This window comes from Sorghum bicolor, chromosome 10 (assembly GCF_000003195.3).
Source record: "Sorghum bicolor cultivar BTx623 chromosome 10, Sorghum_bicolor_NCBIv3, whole genome shotgun sequence".
NCBI classification, from domain to species: Eukaryota; Viridiplantae; Streptophyta; class Magnoliopsida; order Poales; family Poaceae; genus Sorghum; species Sorghum bicolor.
The window spans coordinates 46,090,383-46,115,594 of NC_012879.2; the positions used below are offsets into that span (position 1 = coordinate 46,090,383).

General features: G+C 45.3%; 3 protein-coding genes and 1 long non-coding RNA gene across 4 annotated transcripts; 3 read left to right on the top strand and 1 right to left on the bottom strand.

The window, feature by feature from the left end:
- Positions 4,024–4,925, bottom strand: LOC110430766. Its single transcript, XM_021448692.1, has one exon. The coding sequence runs from the start codon at positions 4,608–4,610 to the stop codon at positions 4,233–4,235; it is 378 nt and encodes a 125-aa protein (XP_021304367.1). The 5' UTR covers positions 4,611–4,925; the 3' UTR covers positions 4,024–4,232.
- LOC110430733 lies at positions 12,058–13,886 on the top strand. The gene is made up of 4 exons (XR_002448100.1): positions 12,058–12,220; positions 12,808–13,017; positions 13,157–13,332; positions 13,825–13,886. It is a non-coding gene; the product is annotated as an uncharacterized LOC110430733 (long non-coding RNA).
- On the top strand, positions 15,610–16,371 carry LOC8058868 (E3 ubiquitin-protein ligase ATL41). The gene has a single exon (XM_021449871.1). It carries the CDS (start codon positions 15,610–15,612, stop codon positions 16,369–16,371), a length of 762 nt encoding a protein of 253 aa, XP_021305546.1.
- On the top strand, positions 18,792–20,656 carry LOC8072647 (E3 ubiquitin-protein ligase ATL41). The gene has a single exon (XM_002437037.2). The coding sequence runs from the start codon at positions 19,485–19,487 to the stop codon at positions 20,469–20,471; it is 987 nt and encodes a 328-aa protein (XP_002437082.1). The 5' UTR covers positions 18,792–19,484; the 3' UTR covers positions 20,472–20,656.

Genomic DNA, 25,212 nt, shown 5'->3' on the forward strand with positions numbered 1-25,212 from the left:
GCACTCTCGGCTATGGGCTGCTCCTCAGCCGGTCCTCCTCTGCCGAGCTGGTTGTCTACACCGACGCTGATTGGGCGGGCTGCCCGGACACCCGCAGGTCCACCTCCGGCTACGCTGTCTTCCTGGGCGGCAACCTTGTCTCGTGGTCGTCCAAGCGACAGCCGGTGGTCTCACGCTCCAGTGCCGAGGCGGAGTACCGCGCCGTTGCCAATGGTGTGGCCGAGGCTGCTTGGCTCCGCCAGCTACTGGCTGAGCTTCACCGCCCCCTCGCCAGGAGCTCACTTGTCTACTGCGACAACGTCAGCGCCGTCTATCTCTCCACCAACCCTGTGCAGCACCAGCGGACCAAGCATGTGGAGATCGACCTGCACTTCGTCCGCGACCATGTGGCCATCGGCGACGTCCGGGTCCTCCACGTCCCGACCACCTCACAGTTTGCGGACATCTTCACCAAGGGCCTCCCTTCCTCGACTTTCGCCGAGTTTCGCTCCAGCCTCAACGTCACCGGTGGCTAGTTGTGGCTGCGGGGGGGTATTGTGTGTTATGTGTTTTCTTTCTTGTCCAGTCTTGAACTCCGCTGTGCCGGTAGTCCAGACTGCGGGGGGGTGTTGGAGTATAAGGTTTAGGCCCATGAGGCCCATGTATGTGACCATATTGCTACCCTTCTAGGGTCAGCCACAGTTTACAGCAATTCCAAATACTAAATCTCAATTGTGGAAGTGTTGTCCTAACAGCAATCTCAATACTAAATCTATCAGTTCATAGCCATAGATATTCCTAAGTGGATCGCCAAATTTAAGATCTGATGGTCTTTCCTTTGGAGGGGCAAAACTAAGGTGACATCATTGTGCTATGGCTTGAAATGTGCTAGTGTTTGCCCATAACACATCAAAATTTGGTAAATTTTGACCAAAGAATTGAATCCCTTATGATAGATGACTACAAATTGCACAGGACCTGTTATACCAAAGAAAGAAATTGGTCATATGCCCACACAGTCAAGTAGTTGACAGATTTTGCTGTCTGAACTCTGAAGTCATATGTTGTGCAATTGTGAAACTAACTGAAATAGCATACAAGAACAGCTCATGACTAACTGAAGTAGCATACAAGAACAGCTCATGGTTTTGACATATGTCATCTTTCCCTAGTAGATGTGCAAAGAAGAGTAATTCCCATGCCTATTATATAGCTTTCACGTCCTCTGCAAAGTTCTAGCAGGTTAAGATTATCAATATAAAAATGAACCGTCTGTAAGCCTATCAGGGGATGACTATACTGGCCTCTTAAAATAAAAAATGAAATTACTATAATATCATCACAAGACTAGGAACTACTATTAAGATTACTCAATTTCTATGTTACAGACATTTGTAACTGAAATCAATTCTAGCTTAGTATGATTAACGAACTAATAAGGTTTTAAACAATATAGAAAATACTCACTCCAAAATAGCTATTGTCCAATGTTTTCAAGACAGCTGGTCGTGCCTAGACGCCGAGGGACCGTCTAGGACGTCCAGTCGTCCAAGACGATTAATCGACCCTGGACGAGTCCCATGGTTATCACGGTCATCCCCTACATATGAGGACTGATATATACCATACATATTATGTAGTTATCACACACTAGTATACTGCATGTTCTAGGCTCTAGAGTCTAGATAGGTCAGCACAGGTAGAGCATCAAGCTTGAGCAAGGAGGTGATGACTGATGAATGACCTGAGGATGAGCTCATCTTTGTTGTGCAGTCCTCCTCCCTTGCACAGTTGGACCTGTTCACCTGCTGGATCCACAGGTGTGCACGCTTGCAGCAGCAGCCGCAAGGAAGAGAGGGAGGGCAGCTGGAAGGGAGGAAGGGAGGGAGGAGCAGCTGGGAACCAAAAGGGAGGAGAGGAGATGAGCAATGGAGGTGGCTGCTGCTGCTGGACAGGAGAGGTGAGGAGTGTGTTCTGCTGAAATGAATGAGTGAGAGGTAAGAAACAACATAAACCTTAATGGGCTTGGGCCAAAATATAAGGCAGCTAGCTAGGCCCAACTCTGAGATGCAGCCCACCTACTGACTAGACGCCCAGACAACCTAGACGGATGATTAATCATGACTGGGTAACGACTAATCGGACAACTAGTTTCCTGGTCAGTCTGGCCGAGTCGGAGGCCCTGGTCGAGTAGCTCCAACCATCCAGGGTGATTAATCGGACATCCTGAAAACATTGCTATTGTCTAATGTCCTAGAATATGTGCAGCCAAACTTACAAATTGGGCTACTAATATGCATATGCATGTACAGAGAATCAGAGATATGACAGAACTGATACTTTTCATCTAAAGTACTCTCGTATCATCTTGTTTCCAATAAACTTTTGCTCCTCACCAAGAAATAATAATGGAAGGACCTGTCTTAGAGATGGTCTAGTGTCCAAAACAACAAAAGAACAGATCTACTACTAGTTACTACTTACCATATATACCTGTTATGTAGTATGGTCGAGATGACTAATATTAACTCTTTCCCCAGAAAATAATTTAGTGCAGTTTCAACAATACAAATGAAAATAATACCCTGTTTAGAATTAGAATACTCCTTGCCTGTATGTAGTCGCCATCCAATCCAGCCATTCCAGTCTCCAGAGGTGATATCCCTACAAAAAATTGGCCAGTAGTAGTTCATGAATTCTGTGATGTGTCAAAGGTATCACTTGAAATCAATATAAAGCATAAAAAGATGAATTTTTAAATCTCCAATTATGGCATTTAGCATATGGCCTCTAAAATAGCTACTCCCACTGTTCCAAATTATAAGTCGTTTTGAGTTTTTTGATTCATCTATTTTGCTATGTATCTAGACATATTATTATATCTTGACTAGATTCATAGCAAAATGGATGTACCAGAAAAGTCAAAGCGACTTATAATTTGGAACAAAGGGAGTAAGAGCGGAGTTAAATGAGGCTATTGAGAGCTATAGCCACTAAATTGCACATGGACACATAGCTTGATATGCCCCAAGCAACAGTAGCAGGCTATAGTGTCAGCTATAGCCAAAGATTTAGAACCTTGAAAAAAAACCTAAATCATGTATAAATATGCTTCCAAAACATTGATGAACAATCATTTTTCCATCAGGGGTCAAATGATAGAAGACAGAAGCACAGGACAGGAAGTATTATATCAAATTATCAACCAGATGCAACTATTATGATAGATAAACTCTTGGAGAATGAGCTCTTCCAAATGGCATTTGTAACAATAGTTACAATAAAAAAGGCAATTTGTGTGTATAGTGTTCTCATAATTGTGTTGTTCTACTTCAGTATACCACAGATGTTCAGGCTTCAGAATTGTGTGCAGGTTATCAAATTGTTTCCAAGCAAAAGTTATCAAATTGTGTGCAGGTTGCAGTAAGTGTTACCAGGAAACTGCAGTTTCACAAGAAAATTTGTATGCGGAAATGCCCTTGGTATCATCTTCTGTCAGTAGGTGCTGCCAAAGAACCAAAAGAGGAGTAAGAACAATGACCAAGATCATTTATAATGAACCAACAGAAGCAACCTGACTTAATAACAAAGGCACAATCTGGTGACACCAAGAGGCTAGCTAATGTGCCAAATCACTGAGACTGCATCACAGCATCTTCTATTGTACTCCTAGTAAATTCTATTCAAGCCACAGTTTGTAGCTTCTGCTGCCTTTAGTTAAGAGGGCGCATGCACAGCAAGTGCTGGACGAACTTACCATCAGTTATAAACCCAGAGCTAGGCATAGGCGCGTAGCAATACACGATGACATCGATCTTACTGTGGTAGAGTACGGTAGCAATATAAACAGCAGATCACGAAGAGGCATTCTAGATTCAGTGTTTGGATGATGGGCTAGAGACTGAATTCCCTGCTATAGCCTTCAGGGCCTTGGGGATCAGTACGGAGGAACAGAATCAAGTCACAGAAGCATCACCTAAACATAACAAATTCCTCGAATTTCAGGAATCCAAATTGCGACCCATTGTGGTGCCATCATCAGCGAGGAACAAATCAATCTATGATTTTGCAATTTATTCATTTTTTTCCTTTGGGTACAACTTATTTCCTATCATCAGAACTGAATCAAAGAAAGAGAGTACAGAAAAGAGGAAACCAACCAACCAATCCACTGTAATCGAAATGCAATCAAATCCAACGAGAAATTGGGCCACGAAGCGAGAGGCTCCTGTTCTATACTGTACAGTGGACGCCTATCTGAACCCCTTCCGGAGCGAGTAACTCGCCGCCTTCGCGGCCGGGCGAGCAGCGTCTCCATCCTGCAGCGCTGCCAGTCTAACCACCGCCGGCAGCACCGCATCGGGCTTGGTCAACTCCGTCGCCACAGCCGGTGAAACCTCCTGCCCAAGCGGAGCCTCGGGCCCCGGGACCGCCGAGACCGCCTCAATCAGGTTGGTGATGTCCCGGAGCGGGATTCGGCGCAGCAACCGCGCCCTGGACGGGCGCTTCTTCACCCCGCAGCTCTTGACAGCGTGGTAGCCGTGCCGCCGGGACGCCGCAGCAGCCGAGGCGGCGGCGGCGTCCGAAGCAGAAGGAGCAGCGTTCTCCTTAGCTGCAGAGCCGGCAGCCATCCCGGGTGGCGAGCTCGGGCGCCGGGACCGGGCGGAATCGGGGGCGGGGTGGCGAGGCTGGACGACGCTGGAGGTGGGATTGCGGAACGGGGAGTGGCCATGGGTATTTGAGAGGTGTACCCGAGGAAGGAGATGCCGGGATCCCTTTCCAAGATTTGAGTTTTGCGCGCAAATGAATGGAGAGGAGTGGAGGGAGTGGTGGATTTCGGTGTTTTGGTTCCATTTGCGCAGGCGAATCTGGGGAAAATTTCGCGGAACACTGTTGGGTGTTGGGATTTGGAATCGGGGCGCCGCCGGGGCCGCGGGGCGGCTGGTTTCGGCGGGTCGGCGGGGATGGGGGAGGGAGGTGGAGGGAACTTCAAAATTTCTCAGTGGCTCAGTCCAAGAGCATGTCTGCATGTGACGATGGTGTGAGCGCGGAGTGCGCGCGCGCGTTTGGTGACGCCCAAAAAGGGCAGGCGACTGAAATGTGCCGAGCTGGCGTGCTGCTGCCGCAGTGACTCCGTGAGGACCGTGACGGTGTTCAAACCACGCTAGGCTCACGAGTCACGACACATGCGCCCTTTCACCCCCTATAAAAATGCACTAGCACATGCCCTCTGCCTTTCAAAAAAAAAAAGAAACAGGTGCTCTCTCGGGCAAGAATGATAAACATATTTTTAATCATGAAGAAATCGAACAAAATAGATTTTGACCATTTATTATCTTACTGTATGTTTTCATTTGTTAAAGAAACAATATAATTTCAGAGGCACTTTGAATACAATTTCATCACTCATGCTTATGCTGAAATGCGGTGAGAGGAAAACATTATTTGTTTGTCGAAAAGTACTGCTACAGTATAATTCAAATATAATTGTGATCAAATTTTATATATAGGTTAATTTTCCCTTTGTTTGAATACGACTATCATTTCGGATAGCAAAGACCTCTGAAATACCGAACCAGCAGGTTTTAAAATGAATTTGTTTTTGCGCATGGGCTATATCACTACGTGAAAAAAGCACTAAGAGAACGCCACCCCCATCTACTATAGGGGCGGCTGGCTTTGGAGCCGCCCTTATAGTGGCTCAGGTGGATCCTAACTGGTTACCCGCCCTTACAGTGGCCACTGTAAGGGCGGCTAGTGTTATCAGCCGTCCTTACAGTGGTAGGTCACAGTAAAGGCGGCTGGATCACCGGTCGCCCTTATAGTGGACTACTGTAGGGGCGGCTCAATCACCAGCCGCCCCGACAGTGGTTTTAGACGAGATACTAAATGACTTCAAATGAAAAACTTTTGAACGTTACGATGGTATAACTCATCAAGATCTATATTTATTATATAGTTTATTTTTCTATTTGAGAAAGTGTTAGTAATAGTCATAGGGTGGCTCAATCACCAACCGTCTCTATACTGGTTTTGGACAAACTTGGTCAAATGAGGCACTAAATAACCTGAAATAAAAAAAAATAAATACAAGGATGTTAGAACTCATCAAAATCTACATTTAATTTGATACATAATTCATTTTACCATTTGAAAAATTTTTAGTAAACTCTAGTCACATGTTGATCAAATGAGGCACTAAATGACCTCAAATAAAAAAAATTTGAATACAAAGATGTTAGAACTCATCAAAATATAAATTAAATGCATTATAAATTAAATAAATCTGATAAAATTGCTTAAAAATACACATTAATTTTATTCTACTCTACTCATCAGTATAACAATTATTAACATAATTGTTTTTCAAATATTTCATATTATTCAAAATAATATTATTCATAATGATATTGTGTAATGCAATATATAATGGCCAATTAATTTTAAAAATTGTTGGCTTTAGACAGATACTTGTTTTTGGTCATTTGGAAGTTAAACTTTTGTTTCTTTAATAATAAGTATACAAATGTGCGACAATGATTGTATAAATTTGAAATTTAAATTTTCAAAAGTTGTAAGATGGATTTTGGAACCCTGGATGGCCTCAAATGGAAAACTCATGAATACAAAGTTTGTTCCACTCATCAAGACCTACATTTTCTCTAATGGTCACTTTTTCATTTGAAAAAGTTTGGACCACTAAATTTTGAAATTTAAAAGAATTCATAGCGAAACGCTAATTTTCAGAACCATGGATGGCCTCAAATGGAAAACTCATGAATACCAACATTGCTCCACTCATCAAGATCTACATTTCATATATAGACCATTTTTGTATTTGACAAAGTGCTCGCAAAGTGTAGTTCAAAATCCACACTTCCCACGTATAGTTTCATAAAGTTTGTGTGAGATTCAAGATTTGATGAGTATTGTATACATAAACTTTCCCAAATGGAAAAATGGTCTATATAAAAAGTTTGGATATTGATGAGCTCTAACAACTTGGTATTCAAAAGATTTTCATTCCAAGCCATTTTCTCCATCGTTTGACCAAGTTTGACCAAAGCCCATCTTCGAATTTGAAAACATGTGCCTCGGACTCGATCAAATTTATCCGGATGAAAATATGATCCATATATGAAATGTAGGTCTTGATGAGACCTAACAACTTGATATTCAAAAGTTTTCCATTTGAAGTACTCAGATGGGTCATTTGACCAAGTTTGACCAAAGTCAAAATAGTGGGTTTCACAAACACACACTTTGACCCAGCCCTGGATGGCCTCAAATGGAAAACTCATGAATATAAAGTTTGTTCCACTCATCAAGACCTACATTTTCTCTAATGGTCACTTTTTCATTTGAAAAAGTTTGGACCACTAAATTTTGAAATTTGAAAGAATTCATAGAGAAACGCTAATTTTCAGAACCATGGATGGCCTCAAGTGGAAAACTCATGAATACCAATATTTCTCCACTCATCAAGATCTACATTTCATATATAGACTATTTTTGCATTTGACAAAGTGCTAGCAAAGTGTAGTTCAAAATCCACACTTCCCACGTATAGTTTCATAAAGTTTGTGTGAGATTCAAGATTTGGTGAGTATTGTTTACATAAACTTTCCCAAATGGAAAAATGGTCTATATAAAAAGTTTGGATATTGATGAGCTCTAACAACTTGGTATTCAAAAGATTTTCATTCCAAGTCATTTTCTCTGTCGTTTGACCAAGTTTGACCAAAGCCCACCTTTGCATTTGAAAACATGTGCCTCAGACTCGATCAAATTTATCCGGATGAAAATATGATCCATATATGAAATGTAGGTCTTGATGAGACCTAACAACTTGATATTCAAAAGTTTTCCATTTAAAGTACTCAGATGGGTCATTTGACCAAGTTTGACCAAAGTCAAAATAGTGGGTTTCACAAACACACACTTTGACCGAGCCCTGGATGGCCTCAAATAGAAAACTCATGAATACAAAGTTTGTTCCACTCATCAAGACCTACATTTTCTCTAATGGTCACTTTTTTATTTGAAAAAGTTTGGACCACTAAATTTTGAAATTTGAAAGAATTCATAGAGAAACGCTAATTTTCAGAACCATGGATGGCCTCAAGTGGAAAACTCATGAATACCAATATTTCTCCACTCATAAAGATCTACATTTCATATATATATACCATTTTTGCATTTGACAAAGTGCTGGCAAAGTGTAGTTCAAAATCCACACTTCCCACGTATAGTTTCATAAAGTTTGTGTGAGATTCAAGATTTGGTGAGTATTGTTTACATAAACTTTCCCAAATGGAAAAATGGTCTATATAAAAAGTTTGGATATTGATGAGCTCTAACAACTTGGTATTCAAAAAATTTTCATTCCAAGTCATTTTTTCTGTCGTTTGACCAAAGCCCACCTTCGAATTTGAAAACATGTGCCTCAGACTCGATCAAATTTATCCGGATGAAAATATGATCCATATATGAAATGTAGGTCTTGATGAGACCTAACAACTTGGTATTCAAAAGTTTTCCATTTGAAGTACTCAGATGGGTCATTTGACCAAGTTTGACCAAAGTCAAAATAGTGGGTTTCACAAACACACACTTTGACCCAGCCCTGGATGGCCTCAAATAGAAAACTCATGAATATAAAGTTTGTTCCACTCATCAAGACCTACATTTTCTCTAATGGTCACTTTTTCATTTGAAAAAGTTTGGACCACTAAATTTTGAAATTTGAAAGAATTCATAGAGAAACGCTAATTTACAGAACCATGGATGGCCTCAAGTGGAAAACTCATGAATACCAATATTTCTCCACTCATCAAGATCTACATTTCATATATAGACTATTTTTGCATTTGACAAAGTGCTGGCAAAGTGTAGTTCAAAATCCACACTTCCCACGTATAGTTTCATAAAGTTTGTGTGAGATTCAAGATTTGGTGAGTATTGTTTACATAAACTTTCCCAAATGGAAAAATGGTCTATATAAAAAGTTTGGATATTGATGAGCTCTAACAACTTGGTATTCAAAAGATTTTCATTCCAAGTCATTTTCTCTGTCGTTTGACCAAAGCCCACCTTTGAATTTGAAAACATGTGCCTCAGACTCGATCAAATTTATCCGGATGAAAATATGATCCATATATGAAATGTAGGTCTTGATGAGACCTAACAACTTGATATTCAAAAGTTTTCCATTTAAAGTACTCAGATGGGTCATTTGACCAAGTTTGACCAAAGTCAAAATAGTGGGTTTCACAAACACACACTTTGACCGAGCCCTGGATGGCCTCAAATAGAAAACTCATGAATACAAAGTTTGTTCCACTCATCAAGACCTACATTTTCTCTAATGGTCACTTTTTTATTTGAAAAAGTTTGGACCACTAAATTTTAAAATTTGAAAGAATTCATAGAGAAACGCTAATTTTCAGAACCATGGATGGCCTCAAGTGGAAAACTCATGAATACCAATATTGCTCCACTCATAAAGATCTACATTTCATATATATACCATTTTTGCATTTGACAAAGTGCTGGCAAAGTGTAGTTCAAAATCCACACTTCCCACGTATAGTTTCATAAAGTTTGTGTGAGATTCAAGATTTGGTGAGTATTGTTTACATAAACTTTCCCAAATGGAAAAATGGTCTATATAAAAAGTTTGGATATTAATGAGCTCTAACAACTTGGTATTCAAAATATTTTCATTCCAAGTCATTTTCTCTGTCGTTTGACCAAAGCCCACCTTCGAATTTGAAAACATGTGCCTCAGACTCGATCAAATTTATCCGGATGAAAGTATGATCCATATATGAAATGTAGGTCTTGATGAGACCTAACAACTTGGTATTCAAAAGTTTTCCATTTGAAATACTCAGATGGGTCATTTGACCAAGTTTGACCAAAGTCAAAATAGTGGGTTTCACAAACACACACTTTGACCCAGCCCTGGATGGCCTCAAATAGAAAACTCATGAATATAAAGTTTGTTCCAATCATCAATACCTACATTTTCTCTAATGGTCACTTTTTCATTTGAAAAAGTTTGGACCACTAAATTTTGAAATTTGAAAGAATTCATACCGAAACGCTAATTTTCAGAACCATGGATGGCCTCAAGTGGAAAACTCATGAATACCAATATTTCTCCACTCATCAAGATCTATATTTCATATATAGACTATTTTTGCATTTGACAAAGTGCTGGCAAAGTGTAGTTCAAAATCCACACTTCCCATGTATAGTTTCATAAAGTTTGTGTGAGATTAAAGATTTGGTGAGTATTGTTTACATAAACTTTCCCAAATGAAAAAATGGTCTATATACATAGGACATTTTTGCATTTGATGAGTGAAACAAACTTGCTATACATGACTTTTTGAGTTGGGGCCGTCTAGGGTTTTAAAAACATGCATGTAGGTGTGAAAATTCGAAATTTCAAAATTTGAGTGGTCCAAACTCTCACAGATGAAAAGTTGACCATTACACCAAATGTGTATCTTGATGAGCCAGAAAAACTTTGTATTCGTGACTTTTATAGCTGAGACCATCTAGGTTCCGGTCAAAGTATCTTTTCTAAAAAAAGTGTAAATTGCACGGCTAGTCCTTAAAGTATTACGCAGTTTTCATCTAGGTCCCCAAACTATGAAATTACACGTTTGACTCCCTAATGTATTTAAGTGATCTCATCTAGGTCCCAAACTACAAAATCGCACGTCTGACTCCCTAATGTATTTAAGTGATCTCATCTAGGTCCAAAATACACATAAGGAGGGTTAGAAGCTGACATGATCATCCATATGGATATGATTTAAGCACATGACCTCTGATTTAAGTCCACATGTGCAGCCGCTGGCTCGCCCCTGCTCACCATCACAGCATCCTTGGCATACGACCTAGTCATGTAGGCGGCCATGGTGGCCGGTTACGCGAGAGCGTAACACCGGATGACCGCAGACCAAACCCCTCCCCTCCATGTCTACCTCACCCCGCTCGACAGCGTAACTGGCCGCCATTGCCGCCTACATGACCAGGTCGTATGCCGCGAGCTCTGTGATGGTGAGCAGGGCGAGTCGGCGGCAACACATGTGGGCTTAAATCAGAGGTCATGTGCTTAAATCATATCTATGTGGATGACCATGTCATTTTCTAATCCTTCTTATGTGTATTTTGGACCTAAATAAGATTACTTAAATACATTAGGGAGTTAGACGTGCGATTTCATAGTTTGGGGACCTAGATGAGATCACTTAAATACATTAGGGAGTCAGACGTGCGATTTCGTAGTTTGGGGACCTAGATGAAAACCACGTAATACTTTAAGGACCGGTTGTGCAATTTACTCTAAAAAAAATCTAAGATTTGACTTGGTCAAACGAGGAACTAAAGAATAAACTTCGCATATATATATATAGATTAATCATAAATTTTTTTGAAATAATTAAAAATTATTACATATTTGAATTTGAATTTTTAAATTTACATAAATCTATTTTTTTATTCTAAAAACATTCAGTTTTGAATCTTCATAAAAACATGGAATAGTTAAAAAATTATTATATATATATAAATTAAACATAAAAATACATGGAATATCTTAAAATTTTTATATAATTATATTTTGAACTTTAAGTATATAGAAAATCTTTATTTTTTTGAAAAATAATTTTATATTTGGAAAAAAGCACTGTATTTGGCCCATGGGCGATTCGGCCTGTTTCAACTCACATCGAAGCATATCGGCTTTTCACTGTTGGATCGACTTTGAACGGCTGAGATTCGCGAAATGCTGAATAAAACCCATGCTCTCATCTTCTCCTTCGACAGTCAAAACCCTAGGTCCTCACTTTCTCTTTTCTCCCAAACGCAGTCCTCCACTACTCCTGCTCCCCTCCTCTGGCGGCGCAGATAGGTACGGGACGAGGCCCTAGCGGCGCGCACCTACGACGGCAAGGGCGCCCCCTCCTGCGGCATGACCTTGCACTCGACCGCGGCTGCCCAACGAGCTCGTAGAGGCATGGCGCAGGTGCCGGTAACCCTCGACCGCGCGTTGGCCTGGCCCTCCGGTCCTCCCCTCAGTGGTTGCAGGCTCGGCCGGTTGGCGATAGGCCACACGTAGCAGCAGCCAGCGCCGCGGCCAGGATGCAGAGGCAGAGCAGATCCGATGCAGAGGCAGAGCAGATCCACGCTGCCTGCCCAGATGCAGATGCAGAGCATTGTTCAGGTCAGGTTTCCCCTCCACCTTGTTTTGTTTTTTAATTCTGTCTTAGATCATTTTCGTTCCCCCCGCATAAAGCAACAACTGATTGTGAGATTCTCTTTGCTATCACATAAGAGTCTAGGTGCCACCAGTTACCTAGTACTACTAATTGCTCCAATACGTATAAAGATGACATGGAAGGATCCTTGACCAATAGCATGTAGATTGAATTTCTTCATACACATGACATCTTTTTCTGGATCCCTTTATTTTTCAGTTTAATTTATGGATGCCATAGAGACGGAGAGTTAATCAATGGAAATACATTGTTTTTTAATATATTTTCTTACAGATGCTATCATAGCACTGAATCCATGTTACTCAGGAAGTTATTTTCCCCTCTGACAAGTACGATTAACTCTATATTTTTCTATGCTCCTGCGATGCAAGTTATCATTATATCAAAGTTTTTTACCTGGTTATAGATAATAATAATGTTGGAATGAAATATTCTTTTAGTTATTCAAATTACCTCATGTAGCTATTTATGTATGTATATGACATCATTATATGTCCAAACATGGTGCTTATTGTTGCCTTTGCTCCTGCAGGCCACAAGAGTGAAAACAACTTGGCCAAAAAACCAAAAGGGATAAAGAAATTTATTTGGGTGGAAAAACCAAAGGGATTGGGACACTGCAGGGAAAAACCAAATTTGGATGAATTGTGGGTTATTGGTTCAGTATATGAGTAGCAGTATTTTCTCAAATTTACATAATTGTTGTGCCTGAGAGCTATTGGTTTTCTATGCCCTGTCGAAGGTCTTGTTTGCTACCTATTTAGCCTCATGGCTGTGACTTAACAAGCTCACACACAGTTTGCATTTAGTATTGGATTTGGGATGTTATCAAAAAATATGTTTGATTTCTCTAGTCTCATTTTATCTCTTTCACTATGCAGTTAAAGGAAATAAGGACCTGTTGCACAAGTGTATGCCAATTCTGAGCTGAGCTTATGTGGTGGTGTCTTTGTGATCGCTAGGGCTATCACCATGAGTACCTGCAGAGGGAGTCAGGATTTAGCAGCAAGTTCATTGTGCTGCAGATTAACACCAAAGTCACAGATGGTTTCCACAAGTGAGTTGCACCTTATGGCAGTGCTTCTTGCATCTATTGATGACTCTGAGTGGTTTTGATATGGTTGAAGAAATAATATTGGATTGCATTTTAGAAACTCTTCATCATGAACCTGTTACTTCACAGTAGGTGGAAGTGTCTAGCACGACCTTACATTGTGGTAGTGGAGGCAGATCGGAGCAATGACTTATTAGGCTGGATAGGTTGGACTTTATCAGTCCTAGTTTTAAAGTTGTGTTGGCAATGCATGATTAGTCATTTAATTTCTCCAGTAAAAGGAAAAGGTTTAAGCTGCACCTTTGTCATCATCTATTTGTCAGTTTTCTACTAAAATTGTATATCAGTACTGGGTAGCATTGTTTTTTAGGGCGTAGAATTAGTATGACTACTGCAAATGTAGGAAGATGTCACAATATGATTTGTAGCTTGATGGTGTTCCTAACATTTACATAATAAAATAAATGGCACAATCCTTATGCTATCATTTGGCAGGTAGTACTGGATATATATCCATGTCGTAGAGGTCTAACAACAATCCAACGCCTATCGTCAGGTATTTCACCACTTCATGTGTGCTTGCTATTTTTTGACATATATTTCTTTGAGGTATACTTACTGGATTCACAAGTAGTAAATTAGTTTTCTATTAATTGCTTTCCTCTCACTATTTATATTTTGCTAATTGCCTTATACTAAAATTAATTAGATTGCACTTGTACTTGGTTCTTGTTCTGAACAATATATATCCTTCTTGCAATCTAGTTTTGATTTTTAAGAGATAAGTTTTGATTTGGTCGCTGGAGATCTGCTGTTGAGTTTTCATTTCTTTGCGCCTCTGAACACAGGAAGCCAAAGATCTGTTGTTGCTAGAGCTGAGGCAGATGTAGGATGAGGACACCATTGATCTTCTACAAGCCTAAGCTTGTAAGGCAAGGATCTTATTTCTTGCTCTTCGATGATGGATTTTGATTGCAGTTCTAGCTAGCTAGTATATTAGATTTTTTTAATGGATTTTAGATCTGTAGAAAGAGTGTAATTTGTGGATTTGACAAACTTGTGAAACTTGTTATGATAGAACTTTTGAATTTGTAAATTTGATGATGGAACTTGAATTTGATGTTTGTGCTGTGATGTAGTCAGATTTGATAATATATATATATATATATATATATATATATATATATATATATATATATATATATATATATATATATATATGCTACTCTATTTGATTATTGTAATTATTATTTTTTTTAGTGAAAATTAACTGTAAGAGCGGCTCTAGATTGAGCCGCCCTTACAAATACAGACAATAGGAGCGGCTGGAACACTGACCGCTCTCACTAATACTCACTGTAAGGGCGGCTAGAAACACCAGCTGCCGGTCACTAGTAAGGGCGGCTGGTGTTATCAGCCGCCCTTACAGTGGACCACTATAAGGGCGGCTGGTGTTGAACCGCCCTTACAGTGAAATCCACTGTAAGAGCGTTTGCATAAGGACGGCTGGACCAACCACAGCATATTTAGCCGCTCTTACTGTACGTGAGTGTAGTAGTGTATCAAAGAATTGACGAAGGCTTATTGCTTAAGTGTTTGGATTTTGATCAAACAAAGGTTGCTATGGGGGCGGGTATTGCTTCGTGCTGGTTGCTACAGAATACTTTGCAAAAGACGTTGCAAGGTGATCGTTCATCAAGAGAGGACCAAGAGATACACAAAACAATGGCCGATATACTCATATTACTCTTAGAACATGAATGATGTGTACGTCCTTAGACGCTAAGTAGCCAATGAGTTAAACATCACTGTTATTTAAGGCTTTTATGTTTGTAGGTTCGCGCAAAGCTCACTTGAAAATAGAGGGTATGTGCTGTGCTGACAATCAAAATTTTCCATTTTTGTAAGGCTGTCAAAATGTGAAATGGACCTTTCCGTTATTTTGGGACAGAGGAAATATAAAATACGCTAATTTGAAGGTCCAATGAGTCGCTATAATAGGCACGGGAAGCATCAATCACCCTGCAAAATGCCGCGCTCAACTACGTGCCAACCATCTCCCTGCCTCAACCCTTCCATTCCATGTCAATCCACACTACTAGCAACTACGGCAATACTGTTGCCTGCCCAACGCCTCAACCTCCACCAAAGAAGAAATAATGCACGACACACACAACTTCCGGTGACATTTCTGTGACTGTCTCACATCGATCCCTTCCGCTCTGCAAACTGTGTCTCCGGGATCTCCCCGCGCTCGATATCATCTCGATCTCCGCGGCAATGGCCGGCGCCTCGGCGTCCACGACGGCGCAGTACGCGGGCATAGGCGTCTTCGTCGCCATCGTCCTCTACGTCCTCCTCGACCTCACCCGCCGCTCTTTCAACTCGGTCTCCCTGACGCGCCGACACGGCGCCAACGCCGATGCTGTCGTCGCGGCAGTCACAGGGTCCGCGCGGCCGCGGCCGGTGCAGACGCTCGGTCTCCACCCCGACGACGTCGCCGTGCTGCCGACGTTCACGTACCGCGCGGCGTCGCCGCCGGACAGCCGTGTCAATAACGCGAAGGGCGCCGCCGTGGCCGTGGCGGCGGCGGCGGACTGCTGCTCGGTCTGCCTCGACGAGCTCCGCGAGGGCGCGCTGGTGCGCATGCTGCCGTCGTGCAAGCACTACTTCCACGCGGAGTGCGTCGACGTGTGGCTGCTGTCGCGCGCTACGTGCCCGGTGTGCCGGGGGAGCCCCGGCCCGGAGAAAGTCCGCCTCGGCGTGGCGTCGCTGTCGCCGCCGCTCCCGCAGCTGCGCCGGTTCGGGGCGGCGTCGGTGTCGGTGTCGCCCGAAGGAGGCGAGACGTCGGGAGCCAAGCAAACCGTCTCTTCCAGTTCCAGGTCGCCGTCTCCGGTGAGGTCCCCCATGCATTTTGAACTTATGGTTGCCAATTTGGCTATGTCACCATCGCCGACTCGGTCGAGAACGCCGGACAGCCGAATGTGCAGGACAAGAGCACCTTCTCCGGCAACGTTGGAGTCGCACGACGCTGGAGTTTAGAACCGGCAAAAGTGTACATGCTTTTACACATTTCAGGCTAGAATTTTGTATGCTTCATTCTGCCCAGTGAATTTGTCATGCAGATGCAGATGAGTTCATGTATTCATCCCGAGAACAAATTAACAAGCAACTGAGATTTTGGTTGACTGACGTGACAAGAAGTCGGTCTCGGTCCTACCACCGAACAAATTCCTTTCATCTTCTCTTCCAGCGCTTACTCTGTTCTACTACCCTTATGTCACTTCATATAACTTCAGTTCTTGCTACGGCTAGCAAAGGTAAACCTGCAAAATGGGATGACATGTTTTTTGTGGACTGATCTTTGGTTAGACACAGTTCTTGCTACCAATTACCCTGAACTTTTCTCATTTGCTAAAAACAAGACAATCACAGTTTCAATGGCTAAGGCTACTAATAACCTTCATGAGCTCTTTCATCTACCCCTATCTCAAGAAGCTTTTGCTCAGTTCATCCATCTACAGTCATCCTTCAAAACCTTCTGATCACAGAATCAAAGGACTCCTGGGGTTTCATTTGGGGTTCAAACACTTTCTCATCAGCAAAAATATATAAACAACTTTGTGGTCACAACCAGATTCACCGAGCATTTAAATGGCTTTGGCACAGTTCTTGTCAAAACTAACATCGAGTGTTTTTCTGGTTGATCATAATGAACAAATTGAACACCAGGGGGGTTCTAAGAAGGAGGAATATAGAGTTAGAAAATTACAACTGCGTTTTGTGCAATGAACATACTGAAGAGACAATTGAGCACTTGTTCATTCTTCGCCCTTTTTGCATCAGAAGCATGGGAAAACATCAATTTGATTGTCAACCCAGATTTACAGCCATTACAAAACCTAGAAATCCTTAGAGCACACATCAATCAAGACTTCTTCATGGAAATCATCATCCTCTTCTGCTGGGCAATCTGGATGAGCAGAAATAACTTCATCTTCAGCGAATTGCCACCTTCAATTCAGGGCTGCAAAAGAATTTTCAAGTCTAAGTTCCTCTGGTTGCTATATATGCAGAGCAAAGATTCCCCAAAATTCAAGAATGGATAGACAACCTAATGTAATCTGGAGGCCGATGATTTGGGCTACGCTCCCTTTTAGTTTTCCCGTCCTAGTTCCATAACCTTCCCCACCCATCTTGCTTCTCTTGCTATGTTTGTTTTACTCTCTTTCACTTGTATCTGAACCTTGCTGTTTTTTATTATTTATGTCACTACAGTCGGGGGTCCTTGCCCGTCCTGATCTTTCAAAAAAAAAAGATGAAACGTGGCAAATCCGCCATTTTAGACTTTCAGGTCAATCCCAGAGCGAGCTTATGATCTTACAAACAAGCTATGCAAACTTAGGCTAAGCCTTACAAAATATTGAGTGTCAACACTCCAGGTGTTATAGGAGCTTCTAGCACATGATTTTCTCCACCAATGGATTTGCATCCGATCGGGCCTGTTCGTTGGTCTGAAATTACTGTTGGCTGATTTATTGTGAGAGAAAAACACTGCTGGCTGGCAGAAAAAGTACGGCTGAAAAGAAAAGAGAACAGGCTCTGCCACCACCGTCGGATCCTCGCTCTGCCACCACTGCCGTCACGTCCAAGGCCCCTTTCATTCTTCCTCTCCGGTGACTCTATCGGAGACAAGGGGAGAGGACCCATCTTTTTTTCTTGTAGTTTTTTCTAGTATCTTAGGGTTTAATTTCAAATATTTTTTTTATCAGGATCTTCTTTCGTGCGATGACTTCGTTGATTGCCACGACGAAATCATCATTGTAGGCACCGTTTTCTTCGGTAGGGGGCCAATTTGTGGCCTTCATATGCAAGGAGAGGGGTGCTTCTAGGAGCCCCTACGAGGGCGGTGACTCTGGAATCTGGATCGTCGATCTCACCGTGGATGATCGTGGAGAGAAATTCAAGGTCTCTATGTGACGATTCTGCAGCCTATGTTGTGCCCAACAATGCAACTCTATCAGCCATTTAGATGCGTTTTGAATTGGTTCCAAGGCATTGGATCTTGTGGCATGTCTAATATTTTTGGATTGGTCGTTGGATACGGCATAAGAACTGTACTTTAGCTCCGACATTCGAGAAAAGCCATTGGAGAAAAGACGGTGGAAGAATCTGAATAGAAATATTATGTATTCTCTATTTCATTTTTTTATGTATAGTTTAGGGATATACTTTGCCAACATTTAATATAAGTCTCCCTTTCCTTCAAATGAGCCAAAATCATGCACCGTAATGGATTCTGACATCCTAATTTTCATTTGCACTAATACACCATAATTGTGCTTAAAGATACGCCGTAAAATTGAGTGTCACTTTCCGTGTAAACTAGCTGTAATTTCAGCACAAGCTAACTGTAACTGTACTTGTGGTATTCTTGTCAAAAGAAAACTGTAATTGTGGTATTAAATAGACAATGACGTGTGGGACCTACATGTGGTGAGAGAAAAAACAAAACAAGAGAAACAAAGATCTGACGGACAACAGAAACCCAGGACACAGGTGACATCAATGGGCAAAAATAAAAGATCGCGTGATGACAGCCCCAAAACACAAGGATGTTCATTCGATTTTCTGTTAAAAAAGAATCCATGCATAAGTTGCCTTCGAACCACTACGAAGTTGACTTCGACCTTATCCAAATAATGTCTACCAGCAAATTCACCAATCATGCCTGCACCCTGAATGATCGATCCATGGATGTGAAGCCCGGCAGTTCGACGACTAAACCTACACGCAGAGGATACAAAAGAACACCAGTAAGTCAGCAACGACTCAACATAATTATCCAGTTAGTCTTGTATGAACAATTGAACACCAGCAACATGCAGTTTACAAGGTAATCATCATATGATATTTAGCACGTACGCAACGTCGTCATGTCTTCTTAACCCAGGCCGAGTCCAGCTAGCGACCCAACTGAAAATCTATCATGCACTTGGCATGCATGCGGCGCACACCTCCCCCTTTCATGCCTCCGTCTAAACCTCACGTCAACCGCAGCTCAATGATTTGATCGGTTCCCAGCGACATGTCTCTGAAATCATCTCTAGACCAGGTCATCGGAATTGGACATTCTTGTTGGAGCAGCAGCAGCCATGTCCACGGCCGTCTCGCCGCCGCCCGACCCTTTGGCCGATGCCCCGGAGGCACCCGGCACCTCCAGCTCCAACTTCACGCTGCTGTACATCATCATCGCGGTCCTGGCCGGCGTGATACTCTACATGGCCATCCGCCATTGCCAGTCGGTCTTAGCCGAGTGGCGCCGGCTCCAGGCAGGTGGCCACGCCGAGGCCGAGGCGTCCGGGACGAGGCTCATCGGGCTTAGCGCGGACGACATCGCCGCGCTGCCCACGTTCACGTACCGGGCGCGGGACGCGTCGGCGTCGCCGTCGCACGGCGGCGGTAGAAGAAGCCGCAGCAAGGGGAGGACGACGCCGGGCCGGGCCGGGGCGGCGGTGGAGTGCGTCGTGTGCCTGCAGGAGATGGAGGACGGCGACGTCGTGCGCGTGCTGCCCGCGTGCAGGCACTTCTTCCACGGCGGCTGCATCGACGCCTGGCTGCGCGCGCACTCGACGTGCCCCGTGTGCCGCGCGCACCCGGAGCCCCAGCGCCCGCGGCTGGCCGAGGCTGCCATGTCCATGTCCATGTCCCCGCCGCTGCCGCAGCTGCGACGGTGCGGCGTGTCGCCTGAGCGGCCCACGGCATCGAGGGTCCTCGCGGACATCCTGGCGCAGTCGCCGTTGAGGAACAGCTGCTCCTGCTCGACAAGCGGATTTGGGGAGAACATCACCGTCTCGAAATCACCATCGCCAAGGCTTCACTTCGGGTCGAGGACTCCGTCTCCGACGCCGCAGGTGTATGGCAGGTTGGACGGTACATGCTCAAAGACAGCGCCTCCGGGTGTGTCTGAAATCGTGGTTGTCCCGTCCAAGTCGCCGTCGCCGATGAGGTTCAGCACAAGCAGGCAGTTGACGGCGAGGAGCGTTGGAACATTGGAAAGCATAGAGGTGATCGCATCAGCATCACCATCACCGGCGCCAATTAGAGAGGACGGTGGTGGTTCCCTGTCGAAGTCGCAGTAGCCGTCGCCGGTGCCACATCGAGTAATTGGTAGGGTGGTTGGAACTTAGAAGAGCATGAAGAGGTCTTCGAGACGCATTTGATATTTTCTGTGTGTAATTCTTTTACTCTTTTATTACGATGAAAAAGGTTTTCTGTTTCTTTAATTCATATCTCAATACCCAGCAGCGGCGATTGATATGACAAAGGTTATCTATGATCCTTGGGTGAGTGGTGATAAACTCATATTTTCTGTTTCTACGTGCTGTCTAACTGCAACAGTCAACGTAAAAAACCTACAGCAGTAAAAGGAAGTGTTGTGCCTTAGGGACACTTAATTACACCGGCTTCAATTTCTTGCTATTCTTGCTATGCCAAGAACAACATTAAACATGCAAGCGAATTGAAGAACAAACAAGAACAAGTTCAAACAAACAACACATAAACCTTGTCTAAAAGATGAAATATACATCATAAATTTAGGGTTCTACATACAAGCAGATGGATGGTCTAGATTGACACACGCATTGCAAAGAAGTAGGTAGAAGCTTTTTTTTTTTAAATCTAAACAAGAAGTAAACCCATTCCTGGTGGCTGCCGGTAGTATTTATAGGTAAAATATAGCCAGAATGCGTGGGGAGGTGTAAGCCCTAGCATAGAATGAGCATATTACTTTTTTAATTGTTTCCAAACAAAATAACAATTTTGAACTTGAGTCGACACAGCATTGTACCGATTACTGAGAACCTCAAGTTTTAGGACGACAGTAATATGTCGTACCGCAGGGAAAAAAAGTCATGGTTCTTCCTCCCTCCATATCGGATTTAAAATACGTTTAGGATAGCAACACGGTTTCCAAACTTTAACCTCTTATTTTTATAAAAATATGGGTCTATCTAGATATCTGTTGACAGATTTTGTCGGTGTTTTTCCCACGGAGGTCACACCAACGAGTAAATTTGTATGCATGCTCCCTTTCCCAGATGGTGATGCAAGAAGACACAAAGATTTATCCTGGTTCGGGCAAGAGAAGGCCCTACGTCCAGCGGGGGAGGGAAGTTTGTATTATCTTGCACCTAAGTGCTTGTACAGGGGCGAATACAAGTGTGTATGAACCGAGCGGGAGTATGGAGACTTCTCTACGTGTGTGCGTTGTGATGCGTCGTGTATGTCTATTCCCGGGTCTCCCCTTTTATAGCTCCAAGGGGAGACCTAGGGTACATGTATAGGTGTCAGAGTAGAGGTCGATAGAGGCATGGCGCGCTGACCTACTCGAGGCCTCCGTACCGGCGTGGTCTCGAGCCGTCCCGTCTTGGTAGCTTGATGATGATTACGCGTGCCCCCGTATCCGGCTCTGCGCGCCGTCTCGGGCTGGTTTTCCGGTCGCACGCCTGTACGGTACAGTGGCAGATCCGGCGGAGTGGCTGCGGTGTTGTCAGTCGACGTCCAACTCTTCCCCAGGAAGGAATCATGCCTGGTCGAGGGTCAGGCGCCGTGCAGTGCCTTGTCGTCCAAAGCATTGACCTTGGGTGTCTCGAGGGGGTCCCGATTAGACGCTCCATCCCTGCTTTCCGCGCCCTGGCACGCTCTGAGTCATTTGGTGCGGAAAGCTGCAAAAAGGATGATGGGACGGGTGCCTGTTCCCTATCACGCTTCCCGTGACCAGCGTGTTAGGTGGGAAAGCGACAGGCGCATTAAATGCCCTGGCTCTCGTGCGCGCGTCAGGCGGCGGACAGTGCCCTTGCGCTCGACGCCTCCCGATTCGCTCGAGCCCATTTCCGTATTCGACGGTAGTTAGCGCTCGACCCCTGAGTGGTTCGCTCGACGTCTTTTCCATCTTCGAGACTGCGGTCGTCGATGACCGCACGACTTATTAGAGCGTCGAGTTGAGGCCCTCGATCTGTGCACGGGTAATCTCGTTATGGGCATCAGTTAGGGTACCCCTTACTGATACCCTCGACAGTAGCCCCCGAGTCTCCATTCGAGCGCTGGCGCTCGAGTGGAGGCTTTATTTTGCGGTCGAATTTCCGTGGGGACACGCGAGCGACCCCGCGGGGGTAGCCCCCGAGCCCTTGGAGGAGTTTTTTTGACTCCTTCGAGGGTTAAATTGCCTAACTCTCAGAAACGCTATCGACACCGGTGGTGGAAGGTCCTGATTGGCTTGTTTTGTACGGGGGTTTCGACGTACTCTCGATAGAGCGAGCGTCTTCCACCCCAAATTGAGTTCCTAGCGGGTAGTCCAAGTGAGAACCTGTGCCCCTTTCGAGGGGGTCAGCTGTAGCCCGGAGGCGTTCTCATAAAGCAGGGTCGACGTGGTCGGGGATACTGGTCTCATTCGATAGAGTCCAGCGGCTCGATGCCTCCTGTCGGGGGGATTCCTCTCGACTGTCTCGACCCTACCTTGGACATCCCCAGCAAGTCTTCGAGGCGGGCCTCGATCTTCGACCACTCGTTGGGGATCCCTGACTCTGGTGCTCGAGATTGGCTGTCGAACCCTTTCGGTGGGCCAGCCTGCGACCTCTCGAGGCTTTCACGGGTATGCTCCTTGTCTTACAAGGGAAGGAAGAGGCCGTGGCGGTTCGCCTTTTTGCCCGTTGGGCGCGCTTTTCAGGTGGATGCCGTCACGACACTGTGTTGGCGTAGAATTCGGAGCGTCTCGCCTGTGAGGAGGAAAGGGACCGTTAGACGGCGCATTTATGGGGGAGTTACCTCATTTATCGGATCTATCCGTTGGCGGACTGCTGCCTATAAATACGCCGTGGCACCGCCGCCGTTCTTTCTTCCGCCTTCCGCCCTCTTGCCTTTGTTCTCTTGCTGCGTGAGTTCCCTTGCCATCTCACGCGCACGCGCACCCCCTCGAGCGGTAGCGGATCCGCCGTCCTTTCAGCCAAGATGCCTGTGAGACTCGTCACCGCCGACGATTGGCGCCCGTCGTCGATGACGGAGCGCCGATTGCTAGAGCTTGAGAGAGAGGGACTCCTGTGCCGCCGCACCTCGCTATCGTCGCTAGAGTGGATCGCGCTGCCGGCGGACCACAGGGAGCCCCAGCCGCCCGAGGGCTACGTGGTGTCGTTCGCCAAGTTCCACCGCCATGGACTGGGCGCTCCTCCGAGCCGCTTCATGCGGGCGCTCTACCACCACTACGGGGTGGAGCTCCAGCACTTCTCCCCGAACGCCATCACCGTCGCGGCGGTCTTCGCCGCGGTGTGTGAGGGATACCTGGGGATGATGCCCCATTGGGAGCTGTGGCTCCACCTCTACAGGGGCGAGCTTTTCAATGCCCCCACCGGAACCACTGGCGTGAGGAAGCCCATGCGGGCGGGATGCCTCAATCCCGTGTAGAAGACGGGGAAGACGGATAGGCCGCGTGAGTACATCCCAGTGGGGTTGTCGACTAACCATGCCGGCTGGGACTCCCAGTGGTTTTATCTGCGAAACGACGACAACCTCCTGCCCGCTTACTCCGGTCGCCTGATCACGGAGCGTCCAGCGGACTGGACATATGGCGTCGTCCAAGCTCATCAATCGCGGCTCGACCCCCTCCTCGACGCCCTGAGGAAGCTTCGCCTGGAGGGCTTGACTGCCGCTCTCGTCCTCTCGGCCGTCCATCACCGGAGAGTTCTCCCATTGATGTCTCGACCGTTGAGGATGGACGAGATGAGCCCTGGTGTTTCATTTCAGGACCTCGAGGCGTGCCGGATGTCCAACGAGGCTCCGGCGAACGACGAAGTCGTGGCTCGGGTCAGGGCCGCAATTGCCGGTGACTTTAAGTCGGAGCACGTTAACGGCTTCCCCATGAGGCCTGATGCGGGCTCGATCGATCTGGTATGCTCTCTTCTCGTGCAGGGCTTCGATTCTGGGTTTCTTTCTTCCCTTTTTCTAAGTCTACTTTGTTCTGGTAGGGATGGATTGATGTCCGGTCCTCGAGGCCTCCAGTAAAGGAGGACGAGGTTGACCGTGACAAACGGCGTCAGTCCGCCGAGAAACTGAAGTCCGCCAAGGACTCTAAGAAGAAAGGAGAAAAGAAGAGGAACCTCGACCGCCAAGCACTAGATGCGCGTCGAGCTAAATCCAGGCAGAGGGGGAGCCTGAGGAAGAGTCCCCCAGCGACGATGATGGTGGAGATGGTGATGAGGACAGCGACGACTCCAAGGGGATGGCGTCTCGCCTCGATCGGATCCTCGAGGGTCTGCCTCGAGGTGACGTCGACGCCCCACGAATGGAAGCACCAAAGGAGGGACCAGGCGGATCTCACCGCCCTCGTGCCGACACCCCCCTGTGCCCGCGACTGGTCAGGTCGTCCCGCGTCCTCCCCCTGCGCCCAAGATAGGTAGCCATGCTAGGCCCCAGGCGACGGGGCCACTGACTCGCGGTCACACCGTGGCTTCCGAGAAAGGAGAGACTGGCCGTAGGAGCGCCAGTCCCAGTGCTCGCCAAGCGGAAGTTGCTGGGCCAAGGCTAGCGCCTGTCCTCGAGGGGCCTAGGACCTTGACGCGGGGTGGCTCGGGGCCCACCAGTCGGGGCACCGGCAGGCGAACTGTTCTCCCCATGGGGTAAGCTCTTAGACGTTGTTATTCCCCATGGTTCTTTGCGTTTTCTCATGTAGCAGTCTCCTTTACGCCCGTCCTTCCTTCCTTAGGTTGAGACGGACGCTTGAGCAGGCCCAGCCTTCGATGGCAAAGAAGCTCAAGGTGGGAGCGGCTTCCAGGGAACCAGGTTGGTAGCTTACTTTTGGGACTTGAGTTGTTCTTCCGCTGGTCATCA

Excerpts from the sequence above, each read along its gene's own strand:
- LOC8072647 (XM_002437037.2), top strand. The coding sequence starts at position 19,485 with ATGTCCACGGCCGTCTCGCCGCCGCCCGACCCTTTGGCCGATGCCCCG.
- LOC110430766 (XM_021448692.1), bottom strand. The coding sequence starts at position 4,610 with ATGGCTGCCGGCTCTGCAGCTAAGGAGAACGCTGCTCCTTCTGCTTCG.
- LOC8058868 (XM_021449871.1), top strand. The coding sequence starts at position 15,610 with ATGGCCGGCGCCTCGGCGTCCACGACGGCGCAGTACGCGGGCATAGGC.